Raw genomic sequence first — 21,553 nt, 5'->3', positions numbered from 1 at the left:
GTATTCAAGGTCGTAAAACTGTCGCAAAAACCCAGGAACTGCCTCATTGCGGAACACGACAACAACAGGCCGATTTTAAAAACAGTAGGTGTAAAGCTTTTTAATTTTAGAACCGTTTAGATCTGTAACACGCGCTGTGTTGTTATTAATAACGTTTTTAATAATGATGTTAATAATATAATCTCATGTCACAGATAACGGAAGTACACCCTAAATCCGGAATGCTGAAATATAGTCTAACCGAAATGATATTACTAATAAATGAATAATCAACAAAGTAACACGATAACAATACTGGTTATAAGAACCTGCTACAAACACTGAAAGTACTTTAATATATTTTAATTATCACATCAAGTACTCCCATTCATCCCAGCCGGTCACTGTGTGTACTTTGTGTTTTAGGGTGTACTCCGTGCAGGGGGCGGAGGGATGGTCACCTGACGGGACTGTGACCAGCTGGGTAAACATGGCGTCTGCGTCTGGACCTAAATGACATGTAGCGCTCCTGTGTGTAAACGACACCACGGTGGACGAACAGGACGCGGGACGAGACGCGGCTCCGGAGGAGAGAAGCGCTTCACATGATGCTGCTTCATGTTGTATTGTCTCCGTGCTCAGCGGGAAGAAGCTGATTCCTGCCCGGACCCTGTGATTGGCGCAGATCATTCCTTTTGTTAACAGAGACGCTGCCTCTAGTTCATGTGGAGGGGCTCTACTTGTATCCAGTCTGACAAATATCGAGGATCCTGCGCTGGGGACCGGCTCCTGCTTGGATCAGTCCGGGGCCCACCCTGCTCTGCTGTGGGACCCTGTTTTTAAATGATCTGCTGCCCTGATGGTGTGAGAGCAGGATGATCAATGTGTCTGTTGCTCTCTGACAGCTGGGTTATGACTCTGAGTGGTGCTGCAGCGTGTGTTGTGTTTCTCATGCCTTTCTCCACAACACCACTATGATAGGCTCACCTGACGTGGTGGCTTTCACTAAAGAGGATGAGTTTGGCCAGACCAGCCCGGACCCCTGGGCTCTCCCTGAGGAGTTCTCCGTCCCCCTCCATCCTTTGGGTGACTCCAACCCCTGGGCCAAAACCTCCTTCGCCAAGTTCACCAAAGACTTCATCCTCATCTCGGAGTTCTCCGAGCAGGTGGGCCCTCAGCCGCTCCTCACCATCCCCCCCGACCCCAAGGTCTGTGGCACGTTCGATCTCAACTACTTCTCCCTGCGCATCATGTCAGTGGACTACCAGGCCTCCTTCGTCGGGCATCCACCAGGGAGTGGCTACCCAAGGCTCAGCTTCGTGGAGGACTCGAGGGTGGTGTTGGGCGACTCGAAGGAGGGGGCATTCGCTTACGTCCATCACCTCACGCTGTACGACCTGGAGGCGAGGGGCTTTGTGCGACCGTTCTGCATGGCATACGTGTCAGCCGACGAGAGGAAGATCATGCTGCAGTTTCAGGAGATGTCCCTCCGCTTCCTGCAGGCGTCCGAGTGTCTGAAGGCCGGGAACAGGAGAGCCTTCGCCAAAGAACTGCAGAGGAAGCTCCAGGACCTGGAGTAAGATTTGAATTGCTTTCCCACATATAATTCAGATTCAAATCATTATACAAATCTGATATTTCAATATTATCCCTCTTAATTTCTTCAATTATATAGGTAAATAGGTAATTGTTCAAATCAATGTGAAAAATGGTACCAGCTTGACTTTGGGCCCCTGTTAATCCCTCAGTCTCGTGTCTACTGCTCCACATTTTACATGTGTGCTGACATTAGGCAAAGCTTTTGGCTAAATAATAAAATATTGTGATTTTGACCTCAATAAAAAGTCTGATGATCTTAAAACATTTCATCCAGAACCAAAATGTGAATTTCATGGTTGCACAAGAGGAAAAGTCAGAGGTCACTAAAGTTTTTAGTATTCATCCTCTGGGGAATTTGAATGTTGTACAGTATTTTTTGGCAATCTATCCAGAGATATTTCAGTTTGATGTGGTGGAGTGATCAACAAACCCAGACTTATACCCATGTGGGTTCTTAGAATGGATATAAACATAACTTTCCAACACTAATCTGATAGTTCATGAAGTTCTGCTGAATGTTGTTCCTGTTTTGTTTTTGTAGTAGTTTCTCAAACACCGTTTAGACACTAACCTCTGTCCTGAGTGATCTGATCACATTCAGTCACAGATCACATGTGGTCACAGGACACATTTTAAATCCATGTGTGAAGAGATGGACAAAGATCTGTCCACTTGTGATCACATCTCTCAGGTCGGATGTTAACACAAGGTCTAAATGAGGCTCATGTTACTCTTGACTCCTTTTATTCCTGTTCCCTGTATGAACACATGTGCATCAGTAACACGTGTTGTCTTCCCCTCAGGTACACTCACTCTGTGCTGCAGAAAGAGGAGGGCCTGCAGAGGGAGGCGGGGACTCAGTGCATGTACTCCGCTCACGCCGTAGACAAAGCCAACGAGCTCGCTAACGTTGAGAAGAGCATATATGAACACAGGGACCTGCTGAGGCAGATCAGCTCCTTCCACTGCCGCCCGCGCAGAGACCCGCACGCTGTCACCTGTCCGAAGTGTATGACCCAGTGCTTGAGCGAGTGTGAAACGCTGTTGGAAAAATACGCAAAGCTTGCCAACCCCTTCTGCTACACGGACAAAGGAAGGAAGAAGGACGAAGGACAGGGTCAGATCAATGATGAAGAAGGCAAAGAGGAGGTGGTGGAGGATGACGATGAGGGCGTTAAACGCAGGCCGTCTTACACACCACAGCTGATCAAAGCTAGGTCCGCCAAGTGTTTCGACAAGCGGCTGAAGACCATGCAGGAGCTGTGTGATGACACTTTCTACGAGGCCACCATGGGGCTCCTGAAGGAGACGGAGAGGAGTTTTCGTGGAGACCTATGTTACCTTCACACACGCCGCCTGGACAAGTCTTTACGCAGGAGACAGATAATTACCAACTTCCTGTTTGAGGAGGACCTTGGTGACGATGCTGAGGATGAGGAGGGGGTACCAAGACCATTCTGTGCTGTGAACCATGCTGTCAACAACTTCACACTCTTAATTCCTCCTCCAATTGTGCTGGGACCAGAACCTCTAGAGCTAGAATCACTGGCACCCCCAGATCCCCGAGACCCAACTTCTGAGACCAGCCGTAATCAGGAGAGTGAGCTCGGGCTTGGGGAGAGTCATCTGGAATCCTCCCCCTCAGACCAGACTCTGGAGACCCAGGAGAGCTCCGACGGGACCAAAGGAAGCTTTAGCAGCGATAAGAGCGGGATGGGCCCGGCAGAAAAGCAGCAAAGTCTTGCTAGTGTTAGGTCTGAACCTCCCGATCCTGATCCTGATCCTGATTCTGACTTGACCCCTGACCACAACACTGACCTGGAGAGGGAGAGCAGCAGTGAAGATATGGAAACCACGGTAGGGGAGGATGAGGGGGACAACGGGGGAGACGACACACCTGTGTCATTGCTGGAAGTGGTGTCTGAGCTGGAGGCCAGCCGGGAGGACGACTGTGAGAGAGCAGATGAAATTGAGTCTGACTTGTTGGTTCCAATTGACACAGCATGCTGTATGTCTCAAGAGGGTTTCCTTTATGAGGCATCTGCCCCAGAAAAGAACCATCATGTGGACCAAAGCTCCCACCATCAGTCCTCTCCTGCCGCGGTGGTCAACCAGGAGCCTCAATCCCTCCCCCTTCTCCAGGACTATTACGCTGTAGGCTCTCCATGCTCGGAAAACAAAGCATCTGGGCTAGAGCTGCCCGTGGGCCTCCTTGGAGATGCAGTTTCCCGTATGTCAGCAGAGGACGGGTCCGACTGCACCATGAGTGCCTCTACTGGGTCTGATCGCGCTGCCTCACCTCTCGGCTATGGGGCGTCGATGACCCTGCGTCACAGGAAGAAGGCTGGACAAGGAGCCCTGAGGTTTGTACGACAGTACCCCTTTGCCATTCAAGCTCTGTGGTGCCTGCTGAGTGGCAGAACCCTGGTGGTGCTTGGGGCAGATGAGGGGAGGGTCCGACGGTTGGTTGCTGCTCTGGCCCTCTTCGTTCCCGGCCCTGGGAAGTGCGGCGAGAGGGTTCAAGCCTGGCTGTCCTGTCCTTTCACACTTACTGACCTGAAGAGGTGGAAACTCATTGGTTTGCAAAGGTTTGTTCAATCTGCATTTACATTTATTATCCATTTAAATAACACTGCTATAAAAAGCTTTTATTCAGGGCGAGTAGAACGAGACAAATTATGTTGATTTCATAGATTTACTAAAACATTGAGTTTGATGCTCACAGAACCATAGAACATATTAATCAATATGAAATATGAAGATGATGACAGATTCCTCAACAGAGTTTGTATCACTCCACTATTACTCGTCCGCTCTGACTCAGTCTGTGATGACGCACATAAACTATTCACCTTAATGTAGTGAAGTTTTTACTGAGAGGAAGCTTTAGCTTTATAAATTCATGCACTTGTTGAAAGGTGAAAAGTTCAACAAAGCAGATATAAAGCTGCAGATCGAATAATTTTTTTTATTCATCTTGAAAGCAACAAATGTCATCTTGGTAGGAACTTCTTTAGGATCCATCCTCTGGAACCATGAATATTTGTATCTGATGTTTTGCCAATGTGTCCAATAGATGCTGAGATATATAAACCAGATCCTTATAGCAATAACCATTAAATGATACAATAATATTGCGATAAAAATAAATAAATACCTCTATGTAAAGCTTTCTTAACCAACTGACAACTATGGTATCTGTCTGCCTCCCACAGAGTGGCGTCCCCTGTTGGTTCCAGCATGCTTTACTCGCTGTCTCGCTACAGCCGCTATATCTCCATCCTTGATGCCGACCAGAAGACCCTTCGCTGCCCGCCGTATCGCGGCCAGCTGCTCGCCAACATAGCCGATCATCGCACCTACATCCGCCGTGGCTCCACCTACTTCCTCCATGTACAGAGCACCCTGTGCCGCCTGGCTGCCAAAGCCTTCCTGTTTACTTTCACCCACCACCTCCACCTGCCAGTCAGCTCCACGGAAGGGCCCGAGGTCGTGGAGGGCCGGCGCCTTTGCTTTCTGCAGGAGCAGCTGGGGCTGGGCGAGGAGGACAGCCAGATACTGCTGTGCCTCAGCCAGCTCATCACTCAGCAGTACCTACAGCCCGCCACCGGGAGCAGCGCACTCGCACCTTGTTTTAGTTTTAACTACACCACTAGCGTTTTATACAAAATCTAATTACCTTCTTGGAAAAGGATTCTCATGCAGGTTTTAGCAGAAATTATCTGTGGCTCTTTGGTTTTTAATGGACCAAAGGTGATTGTTATAAGGTCTAAAGTTATTTAAGTTTCAGGAAAATCTGCACTGACTTTTATTTTTTATTTTTCTCTGCCTTGCTGTGTTTTTCTTTGCTCTGGCTCTTTCCTCTGTGTGCAGGGGAAAGGAGACTCAGAGTGAGTGTTAACTTTGGTTCAGAGCAGGTTCACACACAAAAACATGTCCATGAAAAACAAGTGTCTGCTCTACCCTTTGAGCTTGTTGGGGGGTTTTCCTCTTCTGTGTTTATGTGCATGTCTGAGGTCAGGGACACTTTTTTTACTGTTTGTGTGTGAGTGTGTGTTTTCTTTTACAAAATTTAAACCAACATGGCTGTCTGAGTGTCTTTAAAGTGCTTCTCTGACCTCAGCCGGCTCAATAACAGGTTCAATCACAGCTCTGTGTTAACACCCATCAAACACTGAGCAGTTTGTCAGCGATGAAATCATCTCAGCTACATGTAAACATGTTTTTCAGGAATACTGTGACATTTTGTGTGGTGAACAGACGTCCCTCTCAAATCTGTCCATGACGTGGTTTGTTACAGCTGGTTTGTGACACGCCTCTCTACCTACCACCACAAAGCTTCCAAGGGCCAAAGCTTTTCCGAAGCCGACACTCGTCATATTTCTGTTTCACTCGACCTTACTTTCTTTTTTTCTCTTTCGAGAATGAATTTGAACACATATCTCTGAAGTAGTGGTTGAATGTCTGTTTTGTTTCCAGGAGTATTGATGTTTTAACCGGAGTAGATTTGACCTTTGAGAGCATGAAGTAAGCGTTCCCAGAGGCTGTTTTCGGGTTGTGATGCATGAGGAAGTGTATTCGCCGTGTGAATTGGAGCCAGTCGGCCTCCACGTGATGTTGCATGTCCAGAGAAAAACTGTCATCGCGCACATACTCACCAATGTAAGGCCAGCGGCAGCCAAAACCTGTCGATATTCACTGCTGACGAGCATCATCATGGATATTACTCCAACGGTCAGTGGCATTTTAAAGCTACTTAACCTAAATGTATTGAAATTCACTGTTGTCTTAAAGTTGTGTGCGAGTGTTGTGGTGTCAGCATGAGACTGTCTTGTGCCGGGGTGAACCACCGTGTTGATGATATTTCTGTTTTTGTTACATTTGAACGAACTGACTCGGAGGAGATGCTGAACACATTGAGATGTTTGCTGGGAGAGACGGTGACGTTGTGTTTGTATAGATTTTATGAATTTCCTGTGCCATCAAAAGCAAAACTCTGAAGTTTGACACTTTATTTAGGACAGTAGTGGCCTATGATTTTTATCCCAGCAATCCTTGCTGGATGTGTGCTATGAACAAAATGTTCTATTATTTATTGCTTCAGGACCACAATTGAATCATTATGCTGAGAATTTCTGTTTTGGATTAAGCTGAAGAAATGCACACAAAAAAAGAAATCTCTGAAGTTCTGTCAGTTCGGCCAGTGAATTCGCACCATGTTAGTATTTTAGATTTTCCTGTTCCTAATTCTGTGGCGTCGGAGCTTTGATTCTGTATCTAAGGTGGTAACTGTACTTGTGACTGCATGGTCAGAGTTTTAATGTGAAAGGTCAAACAATGTGGGATCATGGCTGCTGTCCTTCCTGCTACGATTTTAAATATGTTTTTTAGGCAAATGCTTTCAACTACTAATGAAAACCTCACTTTTAATTGCACCTAAAGTTTTATTTCCTTTTAGTTCAAGTTTCTGCCTAATGTGATATCTTAATTTTTTTAATCTGTTCGGACATTAAAACCTTTTTTTTTTAGCTATTGTCCCTCTAATGCAAAAAGGTGAATGTAATTTTAATAAGCCATACCACAGTGTGCTTAACACGTCGTCACTCAGTGTCCTTATGTTGCCATATCACATCCACCTTTTGTATGTCACCAGGAAGGGGGCCACTGTTAACTCCAGCCCTGTTGCCATTTACTTTAATAAAGCACGTTGTGAATGTCTTGACGCTTTTATGTGATGTTGAAGATTAACTAAAATCATTTTTGCGTCAGTGCCTGGTTCCCACAGGAGGCGGGCGATCATGTTGATGTTGCTGAATCTCACTGTGAGATACTGAAGGAGCCCATTTCTCACATTAAACATCCGATACCCAACAGACTCTTGTCTGTGTGACTTGCTTCAGCGATGACGCATGTGCAATCATTGGAGGTGTCATGAATAATAAATACTTCTCTGTGAGCTGCATCTAATTGCCCTGCTGGGTTTCCAGAAGGAAAAGGTGGTGGCTTGCCGGGAGAGAAAGTAGCAGCGGGTGAATGATTTACAAACACTTCACAACAATACAGTCGTGTTCAGAGTTGATTATCATTGGTATACAGGAGCTGAGTGTGTGGGCAGCGCTGTGTGTCTCAGCCATTATGAAAACATGTGAGATTCTCTAGCTTTTTCAGCCGATGCTGTTTTTTCTAGCGTCTTTGTAATCACAGATTCGAGAAGAGGGACAGTTCACACACACACACACGCCTGCAGGCACATACACAAACACACTCCCCTTCTCCTGCCAGCTGCACTAAGGATCAATAACTTCTGTACATCGACAGGTCTGGATTTAATTAGGAGTTAGTTTTACCTGCAATGTTTATGCCTGAGATGAAACAATCGCACAGATAACTGGAATGTCACTCAGAGCTCAAACCCTCTGCAAAGGCTCAACCTTCCCTTGTAATTAATTCAAGCTGCACCAAATTTCAAACACTCATAGATATCAGTTCCCTTAATGGGCCTGTTCCCCCCCCCATCAAGATCAACTATTTATTTCCTGGGAAAATGGTATAAGCTTATTATACTGTAAATGTTTTAAGTAGAATTTATATAGTAAGCAGTGAAAGAGAGGAGGGGTAAAATACCATCTCAAATATATCACAACAGATACAGACCGATTCACAACACAGATTCTTTCAGGTCTTCAACCTTTGAAGACGGCCGTAACTAAAGCCAATAATTATGAAGAAAAAGATAAAAACGTGAGCAAGTAAATCAGAATTTCTTTATTTAAAATTATACTACAATAACAATGTTGAAAAGGTTTTCAGGTTTAAAACAACATTCAAACACATCACTTCCTGCCCCCCCCCTCAATGAAATGAAACACAGAAGTATTGAAATTGACCTTCACAGTTGAATAACAGGCCTGATCCAGAAGCGGCTCACCTCGAGCTGAGGTGAGGCCAGGGCTTCAGTTTAGTGTGTATTAAAAAAAAAACAGCACAGAGAAAAACAAATGTATTTAAGATAAGATGGCCCCTCTCAATGCTTTCTCCATTCCCCACCCATGTTTAAAAGCAGAATATTCAATACTGATCCCAAATCAGGTCTGCTGGAGTCGGTGGTGAAGATGTTAGCGAACTGTTTCTAAAGCAGGCGACTGAATTAAAGAAACTGTGACGTCAGGGTTGTGAGGGAGCACAGATGGAGAGTCGATGAGCCCTGATGTCCAACAGAAAATAGATGTCCAAAATCTACACTTAGCCAGAGCAGCCTCTGCACCCACAGTGGGTGCATTCAATGATCCGTCCCTGCAGAGAGGAAAACCACACAAAAATAACAGCATTAGTTGAAAGCTTTTACGGAATTTACTGTCACATTTTCTGTGTTTTATTAAAGTATTTTTAAGTATCTAGTTTGTCAAACCCTTCACCTGATATAAAGGGTTAGAGGCAGGAAACGTCCTCAATATCTGAGACTGCCATAAAATACTTAACCTCTATCAGGTTGGCGACACTGATGAACAAATGTTTTTCAAAATTATTGTCCATAAATGTATCCCTTTCCAGACACATCCGTCCAATATGCTCAGATTTATCAATGCACATCTTGGGTTGGTGCCCATTATCTTGATGTGAAGTCGGACTTGATCATTCAGCAGCAGCATGTTGTTTAGCCAGACCAGCTGGCTGCATGAGAACTAACAACTTGAGAAGAAATAGTAAAATCTCAAAGTACACAGCAGTCGAATGATTTTGGTATATTTTGTTACCATTTTCTTAATCCTTCAGGAGTTAAATCTGGTGAGTTGAAGTGTTAGTGATTTGTCGCTGTGGCAGTTTTGATGAGTCACGTCTGTACGGAACTCAGCAGGTATGATTTAAAGCTGATGACCAACTTAAGCCTTAAATACGTATTTAATAAAGAAATCATGCTAAGATCGTCTTTTAAATAAGTCAATGTCAGACTTACGACTTCCAGCTTTCCCTTGGGGACTCTGCAGATGCAGTTGGTTCCAAAGTTGGTGTCTCTCGTTTGGATGCAACGCAGACAGCACAGGTTCTCGTAGCCCTGCTTCTTCCACTTGGCAATCAGGTTCTTGTCTGCATAGCCTTCCTTTATACAGTAATCATACAGCTCTGCCAGGGCACACACACAAAGACAATTATTACTTAACATCTCATACACAGATTAAAGCTGGAAATAGGTAACGCACTGTGTGTATGGCCATCTGCACATTTAAAACCGGACAAAGGGTCACTTGCATGAGACAAACCCTTTAAACATTTTACGTTAAGTCTGAAGAGTCATCTCAGACTTAGAACTAAGTGGCAGAGTTCAAAGGAAGGGTGAAGAGATAGTTCGGTCTAGTTTGTAGAATACTGAAGCAGACAGAAGAGGAATTGGACAACATTAGATATCAGGTGGCTCATCTATGGGGGGGTGTATGGCCTGCTCACCTCTGCTGATGGCTTTGCGTTTGTGGAAGAGGTCGAAGATGTATCGACTCCGCTGATGGTGAAGCCGGAAAATTGGCCACAGGGACTCGACCTTTCGTTTTCCTTCGTGAGGCTCTGTTTCAGCTGCGAGGAGCAGGACACAGGACAGAGAAGGTTGGAGTTAGAACAAATAGATTTCAATTTATGGAGGTGATGTTAAGATGATATGATGCTGTGAACAGCCTCCATTTCAGACTCAAGGGTCAACATCATTATAGAAAGAAGATGTACAATCGTCAAACTTTACAGGTACACAGGGATTCAAACGGATACGTCCGGTGCTTTCAAAGAGAATGAGTCTCTCCGTGTTGTATCGGTTAAGGAACTACTACTAGATGTCGGCTGTGGTCAGTTAACTGGGGGGTGGAAGCGTCTATTCAGGACCCCCCCCCCCCCCTCTCCCATGCCTCCACGGAAGTCTTGTCCACTCGTGTTACACGACATTTGCTGTCGCCAATATAAAAAAACACCGGTTTCACCATCACCCCCCCAGTGTTTAAACCAAACTGGACAGTGATGGAACAACCAAGAGAACCGACGGATCTCATTTCCCCCGAGCTACACGCTGCGGGTCCAGCGGAGCCGCCGCGGGGACGACCGCCATCCATCGGCTTTACCTTCTCTCATTTTCTGATCCAGCTCGTCCAGAGTGGGCTCGATCAGCTCCCAGCCGTCTGGCGGCGGCTTCCTGCTTCTCTTCACTTTGGGCATCTCGTCGTGTTTTGTACAAAGTACAACAAAAGCTCCCCCCTTGTTTACGCAGTGAGGGCAAGCTCAAATAGTGGCAGTGGTAGCTCGTCGAGGCACTTCCGGTGTAGTGGGACTTCCGGTGAGGAGGCACTTCCGGGGGCAACAGAAACTGCCACTGATATGTGCCGCACTGATTAAAGCTTCCTTTGATAACTGCCAGAGTAAACTGTGATAAACCAAAGCAAAAATGTACATTTGTATCCTTCCATTAAATTCTAGATTAGATGGTGAATAACTCCATGACAGCATTTATGCAAAGAGAGTAATCTAGTTATTTATGGACGACAACTGTACCAAAGAAGATGGAAGTACAACGAAAGAAGAAATTGACCAGAGACAGCAGGAACAGGCACACTCTCCATTTATATTTTGGTTCTCAAGGCTGAATTAATGTATTCAGTGTTTCTGTGTTACAAGACAGCAAAGAGAGACTCACAAAATGTTACTTTCCAGTTACATATAAACCATATACAGTTTTATTTACTCTCATAAGTTGACTTAGGCCCAAATGTTCTTCTCATGACAGGATAAATAGACTTATTGTTACTCCTTCGACTTCGAAATATTTTGTATGAGTTTTAAACTTCTGTAAACAGTAACTAAACAGTACCTATACTAGACAAATGACAAACGAAGATGTACACAACAAACAACTACTGATCTACAACTTTATAACCAAGCTTTATTCTCATGTCTACAGTGTTTATATGAATTCAGTTAACTGACAATGACTCCATGGACAGCAATGTTGATACAGGCTGGCCTATCCTGTTGTCGGTACTGATATTGAAGCAAACTGTTATTAATACTTTCCTGGCTAACCAGTAATTTCAAGTTCATCTCCACCAAGGTTACCAAGTAAGTACAAGAGACATTTAAAATGTATAAATAATCTCCTTTTATTATTTTTAGGTTTGAGTAATTTGTGCAAATAAAGATCATAGTAACTAAATTAAAGCATTACATTATAGCAGTGTCTATTGTAATAACATATTGTTTCAGTGATGGTAAATGTTAATAATGGAGTGTTAAAAAGGGGTACAGAGCTGCAATAATAGTGTGGCACAGGCACATATCATATTTTTTGCTGCCGGAAGTGCCTCTACGAGCTGCCGCTGCCACGATCTGAACTTCCTGTCTCTCTGTTTTCGTTTCTGATAATGCGAACCTGTCTCAGGCGCTGAAATTAGACGTCATCGAGGGGGGGGGGGGGGGGGGGGGGTTCTCCCTCTATCGGCGCTTTGATGACGTCAAGGCAAAAAATAAACTCCGTTCATGCACTTTTTAAAAACTCTTTAAATTTCCCTCAGGACGAAAACACGACATGTGTTTATCAAAATTAAGTATTTTTCAATATCAGGACGTAAACTGAGGTAAAACCAAAACAGTTGTTTTTTTCACTTTCTCTGTGAATTGCATCAGTTTAGCTCTCTAGCAAATTGCCATAAGGAAAACAACAGAAAGTTTGTTTATGTTAGTTTATAACTCACGTTGCTTAGCTCAAAAATTAGACATTGCATGCAAATATATGTATGATATAGATTATAACAACAGACGGGATTGTTAAATGCTTTAACAAACACGTGCTTTTAAGATTTGTGGACAGGCACATCCTCGGACCACTCAGCATATCACTGCTGTGAGTTTAGTCAGCTGTCAGTTTGTGTTGTCGCCTGAACATTTTGTGTTTTCTGATCGTGTTCACGTTTTTAAGAGTTTTTAATCAAGGACTCGTTTGTCAAAATGCCTAAAGGAGGTAAGAGTGATTCCGAATCCAGCGCCATTGTGTTGAGAGCAGTGTTTTCCTGCTTTTCCCCATATTACGCCACAGGCTGTTAGCTGTTTATAGACGCTGTCCTAACTTTCACGTGTTAGTAAACAACAATGTTTATAAACAAGCTTCTGTTTTTCTGCTCTTTTTCCCACTCGTCGCAGGAAAGCGAGGGAGCCACAAGGGTCGCATGAGAACTTACACCAGCCCCGAGGAGATAGACGCTCAGATGAAGGCGGAAAAGGAGAGGAAGGAGGTTAGTGTACTACGTATGGTCATGGTAGTACAGGCTCCTGCCTACACTTCCCATCATGCAACATTTTGAGTGAACTGATCCAGAAGTTTGAATCTCTACAGCCACAGATTTCACCTCATGTCTTTACACATTGGTGATTCCCTCAAACAGCGTTTATCAACACTATGTTATAAATAACCTTACACCAATCTTAGGAAGTGTAAACATTTTTTAATTTAAAATCTTTATCTTACTTAAGTAAAGTTTTCAAAAAAACAAACAACATATGAAATATAAATATAAAGAACAATAAAAACGGGAAGAAGCCAGTGATCACAATATCCGTTAGAAGGTGGCACAATATATAAATATATAAAACATCATATGTAACTTGAAATATAAACAATATAAATATAACCAAGGCCATAGGTTTAATGCCTGGTTTCCCATATGAAAAGTATTAAGTTTCAAGACTGTCTGAACTATTAGGTTCGTTTATTTTTCCTCATTAACTCGTTTCTCTTTCCATTTCACTACCGGGTGGATAGTGACACGGGGCCCTTATAGGGAGGTTTCCTACTGAGATGTCATTGCAAATGCACCATTGTTTTTTTAAGTGATATCATCTAAATACATTAACCGATCATGTTAATAATGGTCTGTTTTTTGTTCAACTGCTTGTCTGTCATTTATGTTTTATAGCAGGAAGCAGAGGGGGTGGAGGCTGCAGCTCCGAATGACGTGGCAGAGGAGAAGTTACCAGCATCAGGATCAGAGGACAGCGATGATGACGACTCCATGGTACTGCCACACTAACCCTGCGCTCTGTGTTATCACACATTCAGTTGCCTCGACAAAGAGTGATGTAATTCATTCACCTTATACTGTTCGAACTGTTGTGATGTGTTTGCAGAGAAAGAGAACAGGTACCGAAGGCATGATAGAAATTGAAAACCCCAACAGAATTTCTCAGAAGTCAAAGAAGGTGACGCAAATTGAGCTGGATGAGCCAAGGCAGTTATCAAGGAGAGAAAGGTGTGTGTCAGTCTGTCGCATCATATTAGTACTTCATGAGAACTTCTATTTTTTAACTTATTTTACATACAGTAGTATTTGAAGGAAAGGAATGACACAATTAGAATTGAATGGGCCTCTGATGTCCATATATATTGTCTTATGTGCAGGAAATTTCGAAATGGTACCTGCATATTCTGAGCACTTTAACACCTTATTTTGAAATTGACTTTCTATGATTCCAGTCAAGAACATTGTACACTAACTTTCCTAATGTCGCTCTCGTCACCTTGACATGCACCAACTCCTGCACAGAGAAGAGATCGAGAAGCAGAGGGCGAAAGAGCGCTACATGAAGCTGCACCTGGCAGGGAAGACGGACCAGGCCAAAGCTGACCTCGCTCGCCTTGCCATTATCAGAAAGCAGAGAGAAGATGCTGCAAAAAAGAAAGACGAAGAGAAGAAGGGTGAGCACCTAGATCTGGTCAAAACCATTGGATGTGAGATGTTAGTGGTTATCATTGGGTTTTTCGTCCAGTGAAAATGTGGCTTTAATCTTGTCGAGCTGATTATCTGTATCCTTTATTTTCTCTTCACAGCAAAAGTAGCAGCGTCGGCGGCAACCAGAGGAATAAACTCCCTCACGCTGAAATGATGCAGAGTATTTATCTGAGGCGTCTTCACATGTTTCTGGACTGGTGCAATATATATATATATATGACTATTTTTTAAATGAAGAGCTATGAAGAATATTAGATTTTACTGTAACATGACCATTTGGAAAATGGTTGTGGAGACACTAGAGGGGTTGTGAATGTTTTGGCATGGAATAATGGCCTTGTTGATCCCTCCAGGAAATCCAGTTACAAATGAGATTACATCAGTCTTCACGTACACTTGGAATGAATCCCTTCTAACCATTTAGCTTGTACATGATATTTATAGTTATACTTATCACTGTACAATTTCAGCTTTGCTAATTGAGCATTACCACTATATTTTGGGGGATGTTACATTGTATATAACGGACTCATGAAAATATTTCGGATAAATATGATGAAACAAGTCTGTTCATTTCTTTGTTTGCTGATTTACCTGTGAAAAAAAACCATCTTGTATTTTGGAGGCTTTCCCAACCTCAGGTGAAAGAGTCCATGTTGGACTCACTGATATAAAAACGAATGAGTCAACATCACAGATATTCAGTTTAGAATAGAAGTATTTCACAGTTCAGAGAATCCTTCAAATACTCGTGCAATAAAGAGACATACATTCAAGGTTCTCACAAAAGTTCACATTCTCCTTTTGGATGATGGATGAAAACTTTTATATATATATTATATATTAGTATCACGTTGGTTAATGTCAAGTCTCAACTCTTCGTGTCTATAATTCTCTTGTGAGAGGAGAAGACTGTATGACTTTGCTTATGAATATAATAGAAATTTCCTTTCTCCTTTTCTGTATTTAAGTTATATAGTTGTCTAAATCATATGCTCCATTCTGCTTAGAGCTTATATAAATGACACCATTGAACTGCCATTCATTGTTTTAAAATTCACACTTCAACACAGAGACGAAAAAGGACACAACATGGCCTAGCATTTCACACCATCTATCTAACGCAATGTAAATACTAATATAGAGATTTTTAGTAATAGGAAATATATATGTTGAAGGAGAGAATTTAAACAAATAAATCTAAACAAAAAAAACTATAATGAGTAATGAGTGTCCCTCAATATTTCCACTTCATCCTGAGCACTGAACTGAGGAATTTTATTTGAATTCATTTTATAATATTTTATTTCGGGGGATGATACACAAAACAACCACATTAACAACTTCGACCACAGGGGTGTGCTGTTGCAGCCACACTGACAGGTAGCGACCACAAGAAGAAGATGGAGCGCTGTGATTGGTGCATAGTTTGGCGGACTTTACCCCTCGGGTAGGGGAGGCAGAGGGGGGGTCGAGGTCTAGCGGGGATCTGGTGTCACTACAGTCGGACTCACGTCTCCCAGCGGCCGGAGCCTCTTCTCCTCTGGCGGGTGAGCGACCTCCTCGTGTAGCGGACCCACTGAGCGTCACTTGGGCGCGGTAACTTTGTAGTTAAAGTTAGTTGCTAATGACAGGAAGTGATTTAAGAAAAATAGCTAACCACTTGTTGTGAGTTTGATTTCCCGCAGTGACACAACAGAAGCTCGGACACAATAACAGGCTCAGCTGCAGTTTGAACTCTCGTTTAATCTGTTAACATGAGAGTTAGAATAGTTTCCTTTGCATCACTTTAACTGTGCAGGTTTATTTAAGTTGTCCTTTTGTCCACTTCCGTGTTGGTTTGTCCGCTCCGCTGCAGATGTTTGTGTCTCGGTCGAGCCGAGCAGTCACCCGGTAATAAACGTCATGTGCTCGGCTGACCTGGACTCAACCCTCCGCTGACTCCCTGTTGTCTCTGGTGAAGCTGTGGTATCGAACTGTCTCTAACCTGCAGGGTCGAAGTTCAACCGATGAGACCACGTCAGGCCGCAGACCCCCAGAGTTACATCATGTGTCTTTGTCTGAAATAATAGATCTGATGGAGATGGTGGATCAGTGTGTCCGCAGCAGCACTCACTCACTCCACTGGTTATATATAAACCTTTATAACTGGGAGAGGTGTATTATTATATGATTCTGGGACCAGGGGAATATTTCATTTGCTCGGGAATCACTTCACTGGCTTCTGGTTCAGTTCAGACTTGATTTCTAAATATTACTACTTGATTAAAAGACCCTAGACCCTGACTGCAGGTCAGGCTGATCCCTCCCCAGATAAAATACGGATGTGGGCCCCTTCAGGCAATAATGTGGATCTTGTGGCCCGGACTAAATGGATTTAAACTATAAAGTGGCCTATGTGGTAAAGGGTGAATGTGGTCCAACAGCACAAAACTAATTAAGGCCACCTCTGGTTGAAATGCGGTATGGTCGTGGATTATTTTTAGCCCAGATCTGGCAAACAGGAGCAGATTGCTACAAGTGCCCTCCTTCCACGCAGGGTGACAGTGTGGCAACATGGGCCACACCGGGGCCAAAACAAATCTCTGTGTGGGTCAGATCATCCAACTTGTGTGTTCTTAATGTGCTTTACAAAATAAAGTCATCGATCTCTAACCAAAGAAATCATAACCTTTCTCTTTTTCAGATTTCTATCCTGTGTGACCAAAGAATCAGCTGCCATGTCTGCAACAAACGGCCACGGTGTGAGCAAGGAAACATGGGAGTCGCACAACAAGATGATGCTGGAGCCTCTGGGCATCAACGACTCAGAGGTTTGTTGTCCCGTGGATCAGTTGATCACATCCATATATACAGCATATCTATACATACAATAACTCACTAACATACCTTTAAAAACGAATTTTATAGCTGCAAATAATTATAATTGTCACTTTATTTAGTTGAGGGATGGTCCGATACCAGTTTCCTCATACCTGGACTTTGCAGTCAGCCGACATAGAGTAAACATCAGTAGTTTGGCAGTCATAACTGAAAAAGAACACAAAGACATAAATCAATGAATACACAACATTTACATCCTTTAACTTGCTAAAGACTAACTCCTCCCCCCCCCCCATCGAAGCTGAAGTCTTGCATTCAGTTCACGTCTCTGTTTTACTTGTGGGACAGTCCAGTGTGTAATTGCTGACTTTCTAGCTATAGCTCAGGTTAATGCTCCCCTACAGGAAGTCACTTCTTTATTGCTGCTCTAAAAACAGTACTTGCCATTGGCAGTACAGTGCAAATTCTGTTTTATTGCAGTGAAGAAGAAGTGATTTCTGGGAAAACAATTATGCAGGTTTTCCCTTTAAGAGCTTGTGTGATAAACTGTCACTGGACCCCTCAAGGACACAGCACCTGTGTATGCCTGTGTTTTCAGGTTTTCTCCATCATAAAAAAAGAGAAGCACCGGCAGACGTACGGTCTGGAGCTGATAGCGTCTGAGAACTTTGCTAGCAGAGCTGTGCTCGAGGCTCTGGGTTCCTGCATGAACAACAAGTACTCTGAGGGATACCCCGGACAGAGGTACAGTAATTCATTGAGTTTGTGAAATTACTTTAAAAACTCACAATGTTTGGTCAAATCTTACACCACCATAATCATTGTGATCCCTGTGTTCAGGTATTATGGTGGCACAGAGCATGTTGATGAACTGGAGAGACTTTGTCAGAAGAGGGCTCTGGAGGCATATGGTCTGGACTCAGAGAAATGGGGCGTCAACGTGCAGCCATACTCAGGTATCAAATACTGATTAAAATATTACTGATGTGACTTCAGACTCCTCTGTTGTCCTTTCTCTCAGCTTGGTCCTTGCTCACCTGTTGTTGATTCTTCTTTGTTCAGGTTCGCCTGCTAACTTCGCGGTCTACACGGCCATCGTGGAGCCACACGGCAGAATCATGGGACTGGACCTCCCTGATGGAGGTCACCTGACCCACGGCTTCATGACTGAAAAGAAAAAAATCTCAGCAACGTCCATCTTCTTCGAGTCCATGCCATACAAGGTACCAAGCAAACAAACACATTCTGTCAACACACACTTGTCAGGAAATGTATGTACAAATTTCTTAAAGATGTGAACAAAAGCTTTGCATAGTTTCTCATAACTTATACCATAGTAATTGTTAAATACATGAGGATCAAGGCACAATGCTCTTATTGTGGAGGCCTTGGTAGTAGCATAGACTAAGAATAGGTTCTATAAACACTGGGGTATTTGAGATTTATGTTGTAGACACCAAATAAATGTTTTTTTCCTAAGTAAGATAAACTAAATCAAGAAGTGATAAAGAATAATTTTAATGTGGCTGTCTGAAACACATTGTTTATTTGGAGTAGTAGTTTATTTTTGACTCTACAGTCCTTGACTAAGTTTAGCAAGATTCATTTTTATTATGCTCTTATAATATTGGCCTGTTACTCCTCATGAAACTTAGTAATTAAATAATAGATAAATAGATAATTAAAAGACATTTGATATAAAATTCGGGGGAACTCGAAACCTAACACATATTTTTTATATTAATTTACTATATTAATTCAAAGTGATTTCAGATCGATGTCAGATGTGGCTGTTTGTGTTTATTTATTTATTTGTAGGTGAATCCAGAGACCGGCTACATCGACTATGACAGGCTGCAAGAAAACGCACGTTTGTTCCATCCCAGAATCATCATTGCAGGTATTTTAGTACACACACACCCACACACACAAACTCACAAAGTTATTTCGCCACAGAAGCTGAACGTTCACCTCCTCCTTGTTTTTCTTCACTAGGAACAAGCTGTTATTCCCGCAACCTCGACTACGCCCGTTTGAGGCAGATCGCCAACGAGAACGGTGCGTACCTGATGGCAGACATGGCTCACATCAGCGGTTTGGTGGCTGCCGGCGTGGTGCCCTCCCCCTTTGAGCACTCGGACATTGTTACATCGACAACGCACAAGACGCTGCGTGGCTGCCGCTCTGGACTTATCTTCTACAGGAAAGGTAGAAATGGAGACTGATTCTTCTTCTGTCCAAACAAACCACATCAGCACGTATTTCTCTCTGTATTGGATCTGTGTTATTTATCAAATCATTTCATTTTTGTCGCCTGTGTTTCCCTCCTCCAGGGGTGCGGAGTGTCGATGCCAAGGGGAAGGAGACTTTGTACAACTTGGAGTCTTTGATTAATCAGGCCGTGTTTCCTGGGCTGCAGGGAGGACCACACAACCACGCTATTGCAGGTATCATACTTCTTCTCCCTTTGACTTTCAAGTAAACAGCCAGATAAATTTGTGAGCAGTATCTATGTCAGGTTTGTCTTTTGGCTGGTTGTCCTCAGGTGTTGCTGTAGCTCTCAAACAAGCCATGACCCCAGAGTTCAGGGCCTACCAGGAGCAGGTTCTTGTTAACTGCAAAGCTCTGTCCAGTGCTCTTATTGACTACGGCTACAAGATCGTCACTGGTACGAGACACACTGCACGATGACACTTGTTTTCTTTCGTTAATGGTTTTGCTGTTAAAGGAATCTAATATTTGTAGAAGCACTTAATAGCTTTATGGTCCATGTAATGTCCTCTCATGCTGTGTGTCTCTTCTTGTGCAGGTGGCTCTGACAACCACCTGATCCTATTGGACCTGCGCAGCAAGGGAACTGATGGAGGACGAGCTGAGAAGGTTCTGGAAGCCTGTGCCATCGCTTGCAATAAGAACACCTGTCCAGGTAGCGTTTGTGTTTCTATCATTAGCTACCATTAGAGAAATTTCAGACCATAGACCAGTTAAATAGAGGTGACAAACATGTATACAACTCTGATTTATATTAATGAAGACCTTGGTGTGTGTTTAATTTAGTGTATCCTTTATTTCTGTGGATGTAGCTCCTGAAAAGCTGTAAAGGTCTTTTTGAGTGCCATTCTTAATTTTTCCTTTCTTTTAGGGGATAAAAGTGCGCTGCGCCCGAGTGGCCTGAGGTTTGGCTCCCCAGCTCTGACCTCCAGAGGCATGGAGCAGGATGACTTCAAGAAGGTGGCCCAGTTCATCCACCAAGGTAAACTCGTAAAGCCCACAATTAAAAAAAGGCAGTATAATCCAGATGTTCTTTGAGAGATGTTTGAAACTAACCACAAGCTCTCACCTTTTCCCCTGCAGGCGTTGAGCTGACCTTGGAGGTGCAGAGAAGCCTGGATCCCAAGGCCCCTCTTAAGGAGTTCATCAAGGCCTTGGGACAGGAAGAGAAGTTCCAGCAGCGGGTGGCAGAAATCAAGGCTGAGGTGGAGGCTTTCGCTGGTCAGTTCCCCATGCCCGGCCTCCCTGAGCTGTAGGGGGCAGCAGTTCACTCTCTGAGGGCAGCCGCACTGATGCTTAAAACAAACATTGTGTGTCATGTGTATATTTCTTTTAAGGGTTTAATCTGTCTCTCCAAATCAGGACGATACCAATTCTTTGAACTGTAGTTGCAAAAATTCAGTTTTTTTACAGCGCCTTTACTGTCTTCGATGGTTTTTCTCCACTGTGAATTCAATCTCTCTTGTTACAATTACATTGAAGCTTTAATTATGTCAAAATCTCATTTGTCTTTTGTATTCCGTTTAAAAATCCAAAGTTTGTTTTCAGCAGAACTACACATCTGAGCGGCAAACATGATTACTGCCTTCATGCGTGATCATCCTTGTGTACGTGACGTTTTCAATAAAATCTGTGAATTGTAAAACCACTGTTGTTACTTTGTTTGTGTATTACGACACTTAAAAACATCCATCCATCCATTTTCTATACTTTTAGAGTGTAACTGGGGAGCTGAGGCCTATTGTCAATTCTCTAATTGACAATAGAGAATAAGTCAAATTAAAAACATAATCAAATGTAATTCATATCAGAGAACAGGTTGTAAGTAACATAAGAAGATGTTAAAATGATAAAGAAAGGAAACTAAATCTATAAATCAAATTTAAAACAAGAAAGAAAATGATAAAAACTATTGCATCTCATTTAGAGGTTCCCAACAACAGGTGAACGACTTGTGGAGCAGACTGTTAATAGATATCAGACAAACTAGTTAATAATAAGAAAACAATTAAGCTTTTAGAATATATACACATAAAATATGAATAAAATAAAAGATGAAAACACACTAGGTGAAATTGAGGGAAAATCCTACAATATTTGATTTTAATCTCTCGTAAATCTATTATTGT

The 21,553-nt window shown here is 43.0% G+C and overlaps 4 protein-coding genes across 7 annotated transcripts; 3 read left to right on the top strand and 1 right to left on the bottom strand.

Moving 5' to 3' along the window:
* Nucleotides 1-24: 24 nt before the first annotated feature.
* On the top strand, nucleotides 25-7,451 carry smcr8a (Smith-Magenis syndrome chromosome region, candidate 8a). The gene is made up of 4 exons (XM_053443054.1): nucleotides 25-84; nucleotides 406-1,555; nucleotides 2,382-4,166; nucleotides 4,794-7,451. Exons 2-4 carry the CDS (start codon nucleotides 954-956, stop codon nucleotides 5,251-5,253), a joined length of 2,847 nt encoding a protein of 948 aa, XP_053299029.1. The 5' UTR covers nucleotides 25-84; nucleotides 406-953; the 3' UTR covers nucleotides 5,254-7,451.
* An 877-nt stretch (nucleotides 7,452-8,328) lies between these two features.
* bud31 (BUD31 homolog) lies at nucleotides 8,329-10,892 on the bottom strand. The gene is made up of 4 exons (XM_053443055.1): nucleotides 10,677-10,892; nucleotides 10,021-10,143; nucleotides 9,533-9,699; nucleotides 8,329-8,871 (listed from the first exon to the last, which is right to left on the bottom strand). Exons 1-4 carry the CDS (start codon nucleotides 10,768-10,770, stop codon nucleotides 8,821-8,823), a joined length of 435 nt encoding a protein of 144 aa, XP_053299030.1. The 5' UTR covers nucleotides 10,771-10,892; the 3' UTR covers nucleotides 8,329-8,820.
* Nucleotides 10,893-12,409: 1,517 nt separating this feature from the next.
* pdap1b (pdgfa associated protein 1b) lies at nucleotides 12,410-14,894 on the top strand. Of its 2 annotated transcripts, none has more exons than XM_053443268.1 (6): nucleotides 12,410-12,565; nucleotides 12,745-12,836; nucleotides 13,521-13,616; nucleotides 13,729-13,850; nucleotides 14,145-14,296; nucleotides 14,429-14,894. In XM_053443268.1, the coding sequence occupies exons 1-6, from the start codon at nucleotides 12,553-12,555 to the stop codon at nucleotides 14,482-14,484; spliced, it is 531 nt and encodes a 176-aa protein (XP_053299243.1). In that variant the 5' UTR covers nucleotides 12,410-12,552; the 3' UTR covers nucleotides 14,485-14,894. The 2 variants fall into 2 exon arrangements, with proteins under 2 accessions (XP_053299243.1, XP_053299242.1); XM_053443267.1 differs by having other exon boundaries at nucleotides 13,518-13,616.
* Nucleotides 14,895-15,733: 839 nt separating this feature from the next.
* Nucleotides 15,734-21,069, top strand: shmt1 (serine hydroxymethyltransferase 1 (soluble)). Of its 3 annotated transcripts, XM_053443264.1 has the most exons (13): nucleotides 15,767-15,880; nucleotides 16,189-16,349; nucleotides 17,017-17,143; nucleotides 17,752-17,897; nucleotides 17,994-18,109; nucleotides 18,216-18,376; nucleotides 18,972-19,053; nucleotides 19,149-19,361; nucleotides 19,487-19,600; nucleotides 19,699-19,821; nucleotides 19,963-20,079; nucleotides 20,296-20,406; nucleotides 20,508-21,069. In XM_053443264.1, exons 3-13 carry the CDS (start codon nucleotides 17,051-17,053, stop codon nucleotides 20,678-20,680), a joined length of 1,449 nt encoding a protein of 482 aa, XP_053299239.1. In that variant the 5' UTR covers nucleotides 15,767-15,880; nucleotides 16,189-16,349; nucleotides 17,017-17,050; the 3' UTR covers nucleotides 20,681-21,069. The 3 variants fall into 3 exon arrangements, with proteins under 3 accessions (XP_053299238.1, XP_053299239.1, XP_053299240.1); XM_053443263.1 differs by lacking the exon at nucleotides 16,189-16,349 and having other exon boundaries at nucleotides 15,734-15,880; XM_053443265.1 differs by lacking the exon at nucleotides 16,189-16,349 and having other exon boundaries at nucleotides 15,816-15,946.
* Nucleotides 21,070-21,553: the final 484 nt, after the last annotated feature.

The sequence above is a fragment of the Pleuronectes platessa genome, chromosome 16 (assembly GCF_947347685.1).
Source record: "Pleuronectes platessa chromosome 16, fPlePla1.1, whole genome shotgun sequence".
Lineage (NCBI taxonomy): Eukaryota > Metazoa > Chordata > Actinopteri > Pleuronectiformes > Pleuronectidae > Pleuronectes > Pleuronectes platessa.
This window is presented reverse-complemented; position numbering and strand designations above follow the sequence as displayed.

Coding starts and splice junctions, on each gene's coding strand:
- bud31 (XM_053443055.1), bottom strand. CDS start 10,770: ATGCCCAAAGTGAAGAGAAGCAGGAAGCCGCCGCCAGACGGCTGGGAG. Junction 10,144..10,676: donor GGATCAGAAAATGAGAGAAG/GTAAAGCCGATG, acceptor TGCTCCTCGCAG/CTGAAACAGAGCCTCACGAA. Junction 8,872..9,532: donor CCAAGGGAAAGCTGGAAGTC/GTAAGTCTGACA, acceptor TCCTCTCTGCAG/GGACGGATCATTGAATGCAC.
- pdap1b (XM_053443267.1), top strand. Junction 12,837..13,517: donor CGGAAAAGGAGAGGAAGGAG/GTTAGTGTACTA, acceptor TATGTTTTATAG/CAGGAAGCAGAGGGGGTGGA. Junction 14,297..14,428: donor GAAAGACGAAGAGAAGAAGG/GTGAGCACCTAG, acceptor TTCTCTTCACAG/CAAAAGTAGCAGCGTCGGCG.
- smcr8a (XM_053443054.1), top strand. CDS start 954: ATGATAGGCTCACCTGACGTGGTGGCTTTCACTAAAGAGGATGAGTTT. Junction 1,556..2,381: donor AGGAAGCTCCAGGACCTGGA/GTAAGATTTGAA, acceptor TCTTCCCCTCAG/GTACACTCACTCTGTGCTGC. Junction 4,167..4,793: donor AAACTCATTGGTTTGCAAAG/GTTTGTTCAATC, acceptor TGCCTCCCACAG/AGTGGCGTCCCCTGTTGGTT.
- shmt1 (XM_053443263.1), top strand. CDS start 17,051: ATGTCTGCAACAAACGGCCACGGTGTGAGCAAGGAAACATGGGAGTCG. Junction 19,362..19,486: donor ACTTATCTTCTACAGGAAAG/GTAGAAATGGAG, acceptor TCCCTCCTCCAG/GGGTGCGGAGTGTCGATGCC. Junction 19,601..19,698: donor ACACAACCACGCTATTGCAG/GTATCATACTTC, acceptor GGTTGTCCTCAG/GTGTTGCTGTAGCTCTCAAA.